A 16,456-nucleotide genomic window follows, 5' to 3' on the forward strand; every position below is an offset into this window, starting at 1 on the left:
ATATTATTATTTTTATTAATTATTATTATTAATTATTATTATTATTATTATTAGTATTATTATTATTATTATTATTATTATTATTATTATTATTATTATTATTATTATTATTATTATTTTATTATTATTATTATTATTATTATTATTATTATTATATTATTATTATTATATTATTATTATTATTATTATTATTATTATTATTATTATATTATTATTATTATTATTATTATTATTATTATTATTATTACTATTATTACTATTATTATTATTATTATTATTATTATATATATATTATTATTATTATTATTATTAATTATTATTATTATTATTATTATTATTATTATTATTATTATTATTATTATTATTATTATTATTATTATTATTATATTTATTATTATTATTTTTATTATTATTATATTATTATTATTATTATTATTATTATTATATATTATTATTATTATATTATTATTATTATTATTATTATTATTATTATTATTATTATTATTATTATTATTATTATTATTATTATTGTTAATAATCAGGGCTGAGGTCTTATTTACACTGTACCTGTGATAAAACACATAATTTAGCTTGAAGAAGAAGAACACGCATAATTTAGATGTCGGGTGATGAAGACTTAGCCCACATAAATGTTTGTATGTAAACGTGGTTTTACGTCCCCATTGACCGTGCAGTCTAAGACATTTATTTAATTTATATAATTAATAAAAATTACCAAAAACAGTTAAATACCCAACAAGTTTGTAAATTAAAAAAAAACAGTTCCACATAGAAGAGAGAACTTCGTAATTATATTTTATAAATATATATATATATATATATATATATATATATATATATATTTGTGTATATATAATTAAAATATGTCATATATAATTGTTTTCAAGAATGTGCAAATATTAAATTTATATATATATTTTATTTATGTTTATTTTATATCCAAAATACACTTACAATTTTTTTTAATTTTAAATTAATTAAATACAGATTTTGTTTGTCAATAATCACATCTACTTTTGTTTTGTAAATTTACTTTTGGTACTAAACATTTTGTTTTGTAGTCTATGATGGCATATTTGGTTAATTTTTTTTTTGGTTTTGATAATGCCAAGCATTCGATGTGTTTACACAATCTTTAAATTTGTAATTATTTGGTTCAAATTTCCATTCACATTTATTTGCGAATATAACAACAATTATAAATGGTATTGCTAATTACTAATTTTTGTTTGTTTTGCATTCAGTGGTAAATTTTGGGTGTTTTTTGTATTTTCAAATTCTTATTTATTTACGTAAAACAATTTATTTATCATATTTTTTTTGTTAGTCTTCCAGATAGTTGAATGAATATCGTATGGGTTTTTTATATTGATTTAGATTGAAATTAAAACAAATTGAATAGGAAAACCTTAAGTACGTTTACTTACTAAATCGAGTGGATTTCAATTCCATTGCGTATACATCAAATGAAGTTGACTCTTAAAGTACATTTAGATTCATTAAATCGAGTGGATTTCAGCTGTCAATTACCCTGCGTATACGTCAAGTAAAAGCCACTAGGTTTATGAGATTTGACGTATACCCAATGGAATTGACAGTTGCTAGTTTGTCATGCGTGTACGTCGTTCAAGACGTCATAGAAGTTATTATAAAATATATAAAAAAAGAAAACAAGTAAAAAAGCTAATACAAATACCTTCCACCATTTGGAATGAATTTGGCATTTTTCAAAAAACTAAAATCCCTTAAAAATTCTATTAAAATCTCAAAAATAGGGTATTATACGACGACGTAAACTTTTGTCATAAGCCATTACAATATTCAAATGCGAACTTGAAAAAAATAGCTGAATAATGTTGCTAAAATCATCAAAATACTGAATATCGGAATATGGGGCTTATACGAAGACCTGGATATGCACAGATCCCTTACGAACTTCAAATATCAATTTCGAAACAATTCCGATGAATAATTTCGCTAAAATCATCAAAACACCGAATATCGGGAGGAGCCGTTTTATGGGTGCTACACGAAGACGTGGACCTGCACAGACAATTTTCTGTACAAGGGTGTACTATCCATTGCGAACTTCGAATACCAAATTTGAAATGTTTCCGGTGAGTAATGTTGCTTAAATCGCCAAAATACCGAAAATAGGGAGGTACCATTATATGGGGGATATGCCAAACCGTGAACCTGCACAGACAATCTTCTGTCTTAGGCTGTATCATGCATTACGAACTTCAAATGCCAAATTTGAAACAATTCCGGTGAATAATGTCGCTTAAATCATCAAAATACCGAATATCTGGAAGTGCCGTTATAAGGGGGAAATACAAAGACGTCGACCTGCACAGACAATTTTCTGTCATAGGCTGCAGTATTCGTTACGAACTTCAAATACCAAATTTGAAATAATTCCGGTTAATAATGTCGCTTAAATCATCGAAATACCGAAAATCTGGAGGTGCCATTATATGGGGGCTATACCAAACCGTTAACCTACAAAGACAATCTTCTGTCTTAGGCTGTAGTATCCATTACGAACTTCAAATACCAAATTTGAAACATTTCTAGTGAATAATGTCGCTAAAATCATCTTAATACCGAATATCGGGAGGTTCCGTTATATAGGGCTGTACAAAGACTAAGACCTGCACGGACAATTTTCTGTCATAGGCTGCAGTATCCGTTACGAACTTCAAATACCAAATTTGAAACATTTCTAGTGAATAATGTCGCTAAAATCATCTTAATACCGAATATCGGGAGGTTCCGTTATGTGGGGCTCTACAAAGACCAAGACCTGCACGGACAATTTTCTGTCATAGGCCGTAGAACCTGGTACGAATTGCAAATACGAAATATGAAACAGTTCCGGTGAAAAATGTCGTTAAAATCATCAAAATAACGAACAGCGAGAGGTACCATTATATGGGGGCTATACCAAATCGTGGACCTACAAGGCTCATTTTCAATACCAAAAGTCCTGCAGACATAATATACATATGAGTAAAATTTTCTCAACCTACTTCATTTCGTTCGGAAGCTAGAGTGATTTTCACACGCCCAACTTTTGACCTTTCCTTGCTAATTTATTTTTGGGTTCGATTTCCGCTAGATAATTCCAATGCTCACAAGGCCTCCAATTTAAGTAGATTTTTTTTCTTGCCAAAACCTTACGTCAGAACCATTTGCGGTACGACCCTGAAATCATGGTTCAAAGACATTTATATTTTTTACAATTATTACACGCCGACACATTAATACTACTTTAAAATTTTAATGTAAATATTGTTCTTTTTGTTCTGGACCAATCATTAAAATTGTTGCAATGTCAATGATTTTCCTGTTTTCCCGGAAATCATTAACCTCGCCCAATATCGCCGGTATGTGTATTTACATTAAAAATGCATTACATATGCAGAATATTGAAACCAATGTTCTTGGCAACGGCAAAATGGTGGATACTTAAAAAAACATGTGTACCCACATGTCACATACAAGTGCTGTGATAAGTGTGAAATGTAACCAATTTCGATGTCGCTTAAGTATGCCAATGAAAAAATCTCTGCAAATATTGTTTTTTATATCTGCAGTGGCGTAGGAGAAAAACAATTGCGAAACATGATCGACACAGCTGCTGGGACAGTGAACTGTCAAACCGATTTTGGAAATTAAAAATGTTAAATTAAAAATTAATAAATTTTGTAAAAATTGTTAAAATTGCATATTATAACAACCTCCGATTTGTGTCGTATAAGAACACTTATAAAAATCGACCTATGTTTGAAACAAACATTTTAAAAAATTTGTCATATCAATGTTCCCAAGCTTTAATGCATCTACCATGATTTAATTTACATTATTTATTGTTGTTTTTATAAAAACAATGTTTGTTTATTAGTACAAAACGATGGTAATGTTCACCAGGGGTCTTATGTAATTCTGTGGTTCCTCTTCTATTGAGCTTACGATCTCGTCACTTGGGTAAACAAAGTTTTTATTTTTGTCATAGAAGTTATTTAAAAAAAAAATAACTTCTTGGGAGAATATCCCAGACAAAAAACCAGTAAAGAAAGACTTAAAGTCGGACGGGGTCGACTTTATGATACCCTACATTACTTTGCGAATTTATTAAAGCTCCACATAACAATTAAAAGTTTTTATGGGAGAATTCAATCATACACGCTATGATTATAATTATAATTTAAAGTTCAAAGGACTAAATATGCCGAAGCATTTGTATGTTTTATATTCGTACTTGCCTTGCCCATTTGGTGCACAATTAAATTGAAATCGGATAAAGATATATATGGGAGCTATATCCAAATCTGAACCGATCTCGATAAAATTTGGCAAAGATATTTCTAAGCTTTATTTGATATATTTCCCTGAATATCGTTGTTACGGAGTGCATATTACGGCTGTGGGTAACTAATATAACAAATCGAATGAACAGTATATATGGGAGCTATAGCTATATCTGAACCGATCTTCCAAATTTGACATACTAGCTTCTAGACTCAATTCGGTCATAAGTGCCAAATTCCATCCCATTTGGACAAATATTAGACGTTTGGTGCACAATAAAACGTAAATCGGTCGAAGTTTTATATGGGAGCTATATCCAAATATGAACCGATCTCGATAAAATTTAGCAAAGGTATTTCTGAGCTGCATTTGATATATTTCCCCAAATATTGTTGTTACAGAGTGCATATTACGGCTGCGGAGGACAAAAATAACAAATCGGATGAACAATATATATGGAAGCTATAGCTATATCTGAACCGATTTCCATCAAATTTGGCATGCTTATTTTTAGGCCTAATTTGGTTGCATGTGCAAAATTCCATACTATTCGGGCTGATATTACACGTTTGGTGCACAATAAATGGCAAATCGCACGGAGATATATATGGAAGCTATATCTAAATTTTGACCGATTATTTCCAATTTCAATAGGGTTCGTCCTTGGGCCAAACAAATGATCTGTGCAAAATTTCATCTCAATCGGATAATAAATGCGACCTGCATTTTTTTTCACAAAAATACATGGACAGACGGACAGGCTCAGAATGTGATTCTATGCAGATCATCAAAAAGAACTATGGGTCTATCTCGTTTCCTTTTGCCTGTTACAAACAAATGCACAAAGACATAATACCCTGACCACCTCGTGGTGTAGGGTATAAAAACCCTAGCAAAATACCTCTCAAATGATACCCCTTATATGGGATCTATACGAAGACGTGTTGCTTCATAATTACAAACGGAATGACAAAGTTAATATACCTTCCATATGGTGAAAGGTATAAAAAGGTAGCAATCGCTTTTATCGACAGATTTATACCCTCAGCCAATGTTCAATTTTTTAAATATATTTTGACTACTCTTACGATTATTGAAATCTACAACGTAGGTTTCGAAAGAATGGGCCAATATTGTCCATTTCGTATTGGACCTAAATGTATATAAAATAAATATTGCAACATACCAGGTTAGGGCTATATTAGTTAATCCCCTCACCTTTTATGAGATATGTGACAATTTTTAGAAAATGTCAAAATGTGCGGGAGGTACCAGTTATAGTCGACCGAAGTAATCCGTTTTTTACTTCATCTAAAGAAGAAGAAAATCGGACATTTATATCCACCCTTGTGCGAAATTATGAATTCCGTATTCATCCCAGGTTTCTGGTTGAGAGAAATGTTTAGATATTGCAAATTGTAAAGAATCGGTGACTTGTTTCGCAAGTTATGACAAATAAAAAATGTAAAATGTTGTCCCTTTGTGGGTGAGGTACAGGAAGGGGTTCGCAGATATATATCATCTTCACAACAGATCTTGTGTTAACAAAAATGTTTGTATGAGTGAAATTTGAAGAGATTTGAATGCTTATTTCGATTTCTTTGAACGTTCTGATTTTCAAAATCTTGAATCTTTATCATCTTTATAACAGATCTTGTGTTTATGAAAATATTGAAATGTGCCAAGTCTGAATGGAATCGGATATTAATTTCTCGTTTCATGAGCTTCATGGATATTCAAAATTTTGACCCTTTATCGGAGAGGTAGCAAAAGAAGTGGATTGATATATATCATCTTCACACCAAACCTTGAATTAGTAGAAGTAATGGGACGTGTGTAATATAAAGAGAAACGGATGCTTATTTCGAATTTTATGATCGTTTCGGTTATTCAAAACTTTGACCTTTTGTGGGGGAGGTACTAGAAGGAGTGGTCCGATCTTTACCATCTTTATAAAAGATCTTGTGTTGACGGAAGCATTAAGATGTGCCAAGTCTGAATGGAATCGGATGTTAATTCCGTGTTTTATGAGCTTAACGGATATTTAAAATTTCGACCATTTGTGGGGGAGATGCCAGAAGGAGTGGACTGATATATTCCATCTCAGCGCCAGATCTTGAGTTTATAAAATTATTGGGATATAGGAAATTTTAAGACAATCCGATTCTTACATCACATTTTATAAGAGTTATAATTATTCAAATTTTTAAACCTTTGTGGGGGGAGCACTTGATGGAGTGGACCGATATTATCCATTTTTGCACCTGACCGAGAAGTGAGGCAAATATTATGATTTGCAAAGTTGGAGCAAAATCGGATAATAGCTTCTCTTTCTGTGCATAAAATATATATTTTATAAATTCGACCTTTTGTGGGGGAGGTACCAGACCTTGGGTTCATAAAATTATTGGGATATGTGGAATTTGAAGACAATCGGAATCTCACATAACATTTTATAAGAGTTGTAATTATTCATTATTTTGACCATATGTGGGGGAGGTACTTGATGGAGTAGACCGAGATTGTCCATTTTCGCACCTGTCCTAGAACTGACGCAAATAATAGAATTTGCAAATTTGGAGCAAAATTGTATTATCTTTTCTCTTTTTTGTGCAGAAAATGTATCTTTTGAAAGTTTCGATCTTTTGTGGGGGAGGTACCAGAAGGAGTAGACCGATATATTCCATCTTCACACCAGATCTTGAGTTAATAAAAATATTTGGATGTGTGAAATTTGAAGACAATCGGAATCTCACATAACATTTTATAGGAGTTGTAATTATTCATAATTTTGACCATATGTGGAGGAGGTTCTTGATGGAGTAGACCGAGATTGTCCATTTTCGCACCTGTCCTAAAACTGACGCAAATAATAGAATTTGCAAATTTGGAGCAAAATCGGATTATCTTTTCTCTTTTTTGTGCAGAAAATGTATCTTTTGAAAGTTTCGATCTTTTGTGGGGGAGGTACCAGAAGGAGTGGACCGATGTATTCCATCCTTACACCAGACCTTGTGTTAATAAAAATATTTGTATGTGTGAAATTTGAAGACAATCGGAATCTTACATAACATTATATGAGAGTTGTAATTCTTCATAATTTTGACCATATGTGGGGGAGGTACTTGATGGAGTAGACCGAGATTGTCCATTTTCGCACCTGTCCTAGAACTGACGCAAATAATAGAATTTGCAAATTTGGAGCAAAATCGGATTATCTTTTCTCTTTTTTGTGCAGAAAATGTATCTTTTGAAAGTTTCGATCTTTTGTGGGGGAGGTACCAGAAGGAGTGGACCGATATATTCCATCCTTACACCAGACCCTGTGTTAATAAAAATATTTGGATGTGTGAAATTTGAAGACAATTATTCATAATTTTGACCATTTGTGGGGGAGGTACTTGATGGAGTAGACCGAGATTGTCCATTTTGGCGCCTGTCCTAGAACTGACGCAAATATTAGGATTTGCAAAGTTGGAGCAAAATAGTTTTTGAAAATTTCGAATTTTTGGGGAAGGAACCAGAAGCAATGGACTGATATTGTCTATGTCCGAACTCGATCAAATATTACGATGCATCAAGTTTGGATCAAATCGGATACTTCCTTCGAGAGTTATCGTGAGAGACAAGGTCGAGTACCTCAGAAAAAAGTCGCCATATTCAATTTAGGAAATGAGTAAACTACTATTATTTTGCCATGAACAAATCGTTAGAAATTTGAATAAGGAAAGTTTAAAATTCGATCGAGGATACCTTACAGTTACTCTTAAATCAATATCAATTATACTCAAAGTTATTCAATATCGAATTTCATCCAACAAAATCGTTATATTTGTAAAATATTTAAAAAAAAATCATTGATTTTAGGAAACAAAAATGAACTTATTTTTAAGAACGTTACGCTAAATCCGCAAAAAAATTACATAAAAATACAATTTCTATTGCTTATAATACTATCTCTGGTAATATTGTTCCTCCTCTAATTACAAGGTGGTCTTGATTACAATGCTGCTGATATCCATTCATCATATCAGCACTTGGTCATACACACACGCACCCGCTCCTTATAACACAAACTCTGTCATAGAAATTATAAAATCGTTTTCATTTAACCTCTTAAATGAAGTCAAGTGAATTTCCAATTTGCTGCTTCAACACCCCTCCACCTCCGACGACGACTTGGGCGTTTTAACCCCAGGAACGTGTACACCATGAGCCCATATTAAAACTGGCAAAACTTATTCCATTGTTATGGCTGTTGTTGTCGTATTCTATGTACAAGTGTTCATCCTCCTGCTGCTGGTCTTGTTCATTGGAGACCAGTAGTAGGTCATTGCCGGAAGGTCTAATGTCATATGCATAGTATTGGTACTGGGGATGTTGATGATGATGCTGTTGCTGCGGCAGCTGCTGCTGCATTTGATGTAGGTAAGAATGAAATTGGGGACGTGGAGGTGATGCCGCCACCAACGGCACCAGATTTAATGGCAATCGCAATGTTGATGATGACGCTGTTGCTCCTCCTGCAGATGACAGCGAATTGAGTTCATTTAAATATCTAACATTTATATTCGGATGTTGATGAAGATGATGAGTAGCCGGTGGAGCATGTTGCTGCTGACATTGCTGGCGATTGCTGTCGTATGCTGGTCGATTACTAAAACTGGTCGTTGTTTGAGTGCCATGATTGATGATGGCCGTGGTGGGGGGTTTGGAAATGTCGGTGGTGGTGGTGGCGGTGGTCCTTCTGCTTTCATAATCACGCTTTCCCTTATTGACTTTGAATGAGAATTTTTTGGCTTTCTTTGTGCTGACGGCAGTTGTGTCGCCACAGCTGTCCTCCTCTGCAGCTGGTTGTGACTTCGTCAACTTCGTCGTTGTTGTTGTTGTTGTGGCGGGTGTTGCGGTGATACTCTTGGTCGCCAAATCGGATTGACATTTTAAAGCCAGCTATGCTGACACATAATATTCTCGTTGACGCTTTTGACATTTTTCGCGTGCAATGTAGCACAGGGCAATGGTGATCAATAGGGCAATGGTTATGCCCATGCCAATGCTAACCCACATAATCTCCTCATTGATGCCAACATATGAGCGGCCTAAAGAAAATTGAGAAAATGAATAAAAAGAAGAAATTAGTTGTTGGATTTTTTTTTTTTTGGGTTATGAGTTGAAGAAATTTTCTGGCTTAGAATTGGATATATGCTCATGATATGGTGAAGATGGATTAAAAATGGAAAAATATTAAGCTTAAAGAGAGAGAGAGAGAGTTTTTATTCAATGTCATATACTCACGGGGAATAGGATATTTAAGGACCATTTACTTTTGCTAAACTGGGATCCTTTTGGTTAAAGACATAAAATGTCTTTCTTCAATGGGTGGTTGTAATGAAACTAAAAATTTATTTTAAAACCAGTAAGGAAAAGTCGGGCGGGGCCCACTACATGATATCCTACACAACTATGCATATTTAGTAGAGCTCCCGAAACAAAAATAATTTATTTGAAGTAGATCATACTACCTATCACCATTTGGTTTTAGAGCAGTTACTGTTTCGTTTCAGAGCGAACTAAAATATGGCAGGCATATCAAATTCTGAATCGATTTTCCCTAAATTTTACGGAGACATTTTTACACCCAATAACATTGCTATAGAGTGCATGATAGCACTTCAAGAAGGATTATATTGAAAAAATACAACTCGGAGCGGAATTCCACCAAATGGAATCGTACGCCCCGAAATTTAACCAATTAGGCAGATATTAGTCATTATTTGCACAATAAACCTGAAATCGGAGAAAGGATATATATTGCAGCTAGATCCAAATCTTAGCCGATTTCGATAAAATTTGGCAAAGGTATTTCCGAACTCTATAAGATATCTGGCACCAAATATCATTGTTGTCGAATCCATATTACACATTAAAACCCCAAATCGAATGAAACATACATATGGGAGCAATAGCTATATCTGAACCGATTTTCAGAAAATTTGATGTACTTGCTTCTAGACTTAATTCGGTTATATGTACCAAAATTCAGGTCATTTGGACTGAAATTAGCCATTTGGTGGACAATTAATACGAAATCGGTTGAAGATATATATGGGAGCTATATCTAAATCTGAACCGATTCTCACCAATTTCAATAGGGTCAAAGAAAAATTGGACCAAACAAATACTGTTTGGAAAGCTTCATCTCAATCGGATAAGAAATGCGACCTGCATTTTGTTCACAAAAATACATAGACAGACGGATAGACGGACTGACATGCATAAATCGACTCAGAAAGTGAGTACATGGTGAGTATGGATATCCTCAAAAGTAACTAAGGGTCTACCTCGCTTCCTTCCTCAGGTTACAAACAAATGCACAAAAACATAATACCCTTACCACTATTTGGTCCAGGCTATAAAAACTTAAAACAAACAAGCTTGATGTTTATCACTACCACACAATGACCTTCCATTCATGACCTTTTAGTTCAAATATAATAAAAAATTTTAAAGGCCCCCAAGAAGCCGCATACACTCACATACACCTAATCTCCTCTCTCACAAACAAAATTCAGGACAGCATATTAATTATACCCTCAGCCATAGGGCTAGAGAGGGTATATATCATTTGATACGGTCAAAACGTGCCACATCGAAATAACAGTTTTAGACCCTAGGTCTCTTTGGACCAAATCCGTTACAGGACATTTGGAGTCGATCTACCGATGTCCGTCCGTCCGTCCGTCTGTCTGGCTGGCTGGTGCGCACGATAACTCTCGAAGGAAGTATCCGATTTGATCCAAACTTGGTACATCGTAATATCATTATGAAACTTACCTTGAGTTCGAAGAAGGGCAATATCGGTCCACTTCTTCCGGTACCTCCCAACAAAATTTCAAGATTTTCAAAAAAATAATATATAAAAAATATACATAAGATGAAAAAACTGCTACCAACTTCAGATTTCTGTAATTTCTAAGCCCCTCGTCCGATAGCTGTTAAAGTTATTCCAATGACTAATTATATTGTTTTTAAGCGTATAAAAGCATTTTGGTGGGAATTTTCCAGACAAAAAGTTATTCGTTATGGAATTCAAGCGTGATAGTGCGATTTCTTTATATTTGGCTGGAAAACCACAAGTGGCTACCGTTAGAGCCCTCCAGCATTTAAATGTGAATAAATTTTCTGTGTCTCGTACCATCGCTCGTTACCGTGATACTGGTAGCGTAGCTCGACGTCAAGGAAGTGGACGAGAGAAAACAGCAACATCAGCAGAAATGGTTCGAAAAGTAAAGAAACGACTTGATCGAAACCCGCGTCGCAGTGGTTGAAAAATGGCTCGTGAGCTGAATATATCGCAATATTCCATTCGGAAAATATTGAAAAATGTGCAAAAAGTGCAAGAACTTACACCGCAACAGAAAGAAAATAGACTCAAAAGCTAAAGAGTTGCTTCGCTTGGCCGAAAGTTGTGATCTGCCGAATTTGGATTTCTCCGATGAGAAAAACATTCGCTGTCCAGCAGTTTGTAAACAAACAAAATGATCGCGTTTACTTGCCAAAGAGGTCAGCTGAAAATGCAGTGCACCTTCGGTTGGCCTCCAGAACTCAAGCACCGGCCATGGCGATGGTGTGAACCGCCATAACAGCCGAGAATCGCTCTTCGCTCGTTTTAATCGACCGTGACATCAGAATAAATGCCGAATATTATATCGAAAATATCCTGAAGGGTGTATTATAGCCTTAGGCACTAAAACATTTTGGCCCCAGACCTGGAACATTCCAACAGGCATTCCAGAGCAAGCGCCACCCAAAAATAGAGGTTCCTCGCTTCATTTCCAGCGCACAATGGCCATTAAAATCACCGGATACATATCGTGGGATGTTGTGTCTGGATTATTTTGGAAAGCAAGGTCAGCACTAAAAAATATCAAAGTGTCGATCACCTCAAGCAAGCGCTTCGCCGGGAATGGGCCAAAATACCGCAGAGCAACATTTGGGCAGCCTGTGACGCGTTCATTGGCCGTTTGAAGGTCATTATTCGTGCCAAAGTTGATCAATTCGAACAAATCTAAACTTATTTTAAAATTTAATGATATTTGCGAAATTTTTTCATTTTCATTCAAAGAAATTTAAAAAAGAAAAACAAGTAAAGAAGCTGTAAGTTCGGCCGGGCCGAAATTTGTATACCCTTCACCATTTGGTACAAATTTGGCAATTTTTCAAAAAAAAAAAAATAAATAAATAAAATCCGTTAAAAACCCTTTTAAAGGTACCATGGGGGTTATAAAACTTGGACCTGCACACACAATCTTCTGTCATAGGCTGTAGTATTCGTTACGAACTTCAAGCACCAAATTTGAAATAACTCTGGTATGTAATGTCGCTAAAATCATCAAAATACCGATTATGGGGGGGGGGGGGGTGGGTACCGTTGTATGGGGGCTGTACGAAGACATGACCATTTTCAATACCAAAAGTCCTGCAGACATAATACACATTTGAGTAAATGTTTATCAACTTACTTCATTTCGTTCGGAAGCTAGAGTGATTTCCACAGCCGGACAGGACATTGCTAAATCGACATAGAATTTTGTGCTGATCAAGAATATACCTTGTGGGGTCTAAACTGTATATTTCGAGGTGTTACAAACGGAATGACAAACTTAATATACCCTCCATACTATGGTGAAGGGTATAAACATGTAAAAATTATGACGTTTGACTTTGTGGCAGTTTTTTATCTCACCCTTTGGAGGTAAGGCTATTATGTCTTTGTGCATTTGTTTGTAACATGGGGAAGGTAGCGAGATAGACCCATATTTACTTTTGAGGATCTTCATTGAATCACTTTCCGAATCGATTTATGCATGTCAGTCCGTCTGTCCATGTATTCTTGTGAACCAAAAGCAGGACGCATTTATTATCCGATTGAGATGAACATTTCTAAACAATATTTTTTTTGGTCCAAGGACGAAACCTATAAAAATTCGTGATAATCGGTTAAGATTTGCATGTTACTCCCATATAAACCTTCAACATATTTCAGGTTAATTGTGCACCAAATGGCCAATATCAGTTCAAATGACCTGCATTTTGGCACATCCGACTGAATTCAGTACAGAAGCAAGTCCGTCAAATTTGATAAAAATCGGTTTAGATATAGCTTTAGCTTCCATATATAAGTTTCATCCGATTTTGGGTTTTAAGTCCCTCACAAAAATGATATTGGGTACCAGATATCTTATAGAGCTCGGAAATAACTATGCCAAATTTTAGCGAGATCGTCTTTGGATATTGGATATAGCTCCCATATATATCCTTAATACTATTCACCATAATATATAATTGTGTAATTTTTTTTTAATATTCGAAGTTAAAAAAAAAATCTGTATCTTCAGCTTCACCTGATGCAATTTTCATCTTAGAAGTAGTGCAAGCAATATCATGTAAATCACCCTTTCAATGCCTTAGGCTTGGCCATAACACGAGAATCATTTATAATTGACAAGGAAATTACAAGTGGTGCGATATCAGTTTTTTCCCCTCATTTTCCATCAAATGATGCAGTCGATACTAATATAAATAGGCCATGTGGGCCAATAGTTGTCATCATAAGTTGGACAGCTTCGTCTGGAAAACATTTCGAAACATCAAAAAAGCAAAACAAAAAAATAGTATAGTTCACGCCATGAAAGTTTGTAAGTATTTGCAAAATATTGAAAAAAAAAAAAAAACATTTAAACGATTCTCGATCTCTTCCTTTCCAAATATTAGACTATTTTATAGTATTTGCGACCATAGTGGGTCCCCAACTAATTGGGGGTCATAGCCCTGTTTTTGGTCTCAATTATCCTGTGAAAAGATCGCCAGTTGATTGTTCCTCTTGCGAGGATGGCGAACTCGTAGCCGATCGTAGCAGTTGCTCAAGTTACTATCTATGCGTTGGCGGCCAGGCATTGCGGCAAACATGTGGCCCCGGTTTGTTATTTGACTCCCGCACCAGATCTTGTAATTTGGATTACTTGGTCGATTGTCCAGTAAATCGCTATCAGGGCTATAATGACAACGATTGTAAGCCGCATGTTATTGATTATATCTGGCCTTTTGGTTCTCGCTATGAAGAATATAACAAATATATTCATCGACGACCACCGGTAGTAGTACCAGAATATAGGCCACATGTGATACGTCCAAATCCCTATGTTATGCCTTCAAATAGGGTAAACGATGAAACCACAACATGTGCACCAACGACTGTCACAACAACAAATGCACCAAGGACTGTCACAACAACAAATGCACCAAGGGCTGTCACAACAACGACCGTCACAACAACATGTGCACCAACGACTGCCCCCACTTCATGTGCTCCAACGTCTGCCACCACCCCTTGTAACTCGTCTGGTGGTAGTGGATCAGGCGGCGGATCTGGTAATGGGTCAGGAAGCGGATCTGGAAGTGGCGGATCTGGTAGCGGCGGTTCTGGAAATGGTGGCTCTGGTAGCGGATGTAGTGGTGGATCTGGTAGTGGAGGTTCTGGTAGCGGCGGATCTGGCAGTGGTGGATCTGGCAACGGAAACGGCGGCTCCGGTAACGGTTCTGGTTGCAACGGAATCGTCACACAACCACCCCCCACTACAACTTGTTCGACAACCACAACATGCCCTACGACGACACAAAGCTCGTCAGACTCTGGAAATTGTAACGGTAACGGTTCTGGAAATGGTGGGTCTGGCAACGGTTCTGGAAATGGTGGGTCTGGCAACGGTTCTGGAAATGGTGGTTCTGGTAGCGAATGCAGTGGTGGATCTGGCAATGGAGGTTCTGGTAGCGGTGGATCCGGCAACGGAAACGGTGAATCCGGCAACGGAAACGGCGGCTCCGGTAACGGTTCTGGTTGCAACGGAATCGTCACACAACCACCACCCACTACAACTTGTTCGACAACAACGTGCTCAACCACAACATGCCCTACGACGACACCAAGCTCGTCAGACTCTGGAAATGATAACGGTAACGGTGGCAGGAATAACGCCAACGTCAGGCTCAATTATCTAATGTCATACAACGATTGTGCCTCACTGGCCGATAATACCATTCTGTTGGATTTGAAACATTGCCGTCGCTATTATGTTTGCACCAATAGGCGTGCAAAACGCGTCAGATGCAGCATTGGTCAATGGTATGACAAGGATGCACATAGCTGCCGTCCACGTGCCGAGGTGACCAATTGTGTGGCAAATAAGAATTAATCGAATTCTTCACATCCAGCCCGAAGACAACGCCTCAGATATATTTCACAATGTATATCCAAACATCGGTTAGCCGACATATATATATAAAAAAAATAGTGTATCCCAAATAAACAGCAATATTATTTCAGATATTCTAGTGTATCTTACTATCACAGTCGGGGTCTGTAGAGGTACATAATTTAGCAATAATTATCGACAAAAGTGTCCCCGTATTCCATATATTAAAGGTACCAAGTCTAAATGGAATTGGATGATTATTTCGTGTTTTATGAGTTTCATGAATATTCAGACCCTTTGTGGGGAGGTACCAGAAGGAGTATATCGATATATTCCATCTTCACACCAGACCTTGGCTTGATAAAAATATTGTGATGTAATGTAATTTAAAGACAATCGGACACTTACATCACATTTTACAAGAGTTATAATTATTCAAAATGTTGACCCTTTGTGGGGGAGGTGCCAAACGGGTGGTGATATATTTTCCATCTTAACGTCAGATCTTTTGCCTTTTCTCTTTCTGTGTTATAAATTATTATACCCTCAGTCATATGGCTATATAGGGTATTTATCATTTGATACGCCCAAAACGTGCCTCATCAAAATAACGGTTTCAGAACCTAGGTATCTTTGGACTAAATCCGTTTCAGGACATTTGGAGTCGATTTAGCGATGTTCGTCCATCAGTCTGTCTTGCTAGCTGGTGCGCACGATAATTCTTGAAGGAAGTATCCGATTTGATCCAAAGTTGGTACATCATAATATTATTATCAAACTTAGATCGAGTTCGGAGATGGGCAATATCGGTCCACTACTTCTGGTAACTCCCATACAAAATGGCAAAAATTTCAAAGAAAATAGTTTAT

General features: G+C 35.7%; 2 protein-coding genes across 4 annotated transcripts in view; one reads left to right on the forward strand and one right to left on the reverse strand.

The window, feature by feature from the left end:
* Positions 1 to 8,138: 8,138 nt before the first annotated feature.
* Positions 8,139 to 16,456, reverse strand: part of LOC101891599 (uncharacterized) — a 53,923-nt gene continuing 45,605 nt past the window's right edge. For all 3 annotated transcript variants that reach the window (XM_059121441.1, XM_059121440.1, XM_059121439.1), the window contains one exon: positions 8,139 to 9,434. In XM_059121441.1, the coding sequence (XP_058977424.1) occupies positions 9,286 to 9,434 (149 nt within the window). In that variant the 3' untranslated portion in view covers positions 8,139 to 9,285. The remainder of the gene's footprint in view (positions 9,435 to 16,456) is intronic.
* On the forward strand, positions 13,882 to 15,717 carry LOC131802079 (mucin-19-like). Its single transcript, XM_059121438.1, has 2 exons — positions 13,882 to 14,033; positions 14,110 to 15,717. The coding sequence occupies exons 1-2, from the start codon at positions 13,925 to 13,927 to the stop codon at positions 15,585 to 15,587; spliced, it is 1,587 nt and encodes a 528-aa protein (XP_058977421.1). The 5' UTR covers positions 13,882 to 13,924; the 3' UTR covers positions 15,588 to 15,717.

Source organism: Musca domestica, unplaced genomic scaffold (assembly GCF_030504385.1).
Source record: "Musca domestica strain aabys unplaced genomic scaffold, Musca_domestica.polishedcontigs.V.1.1 194, whole genome shotgun sequence".
In the NCBI taxonomy this organism is placed as follows: Eukaryota; Metazoa; Arthropoda; class Insecta; order Diptera; family Muscidae; genus Musca; species Musca domestica.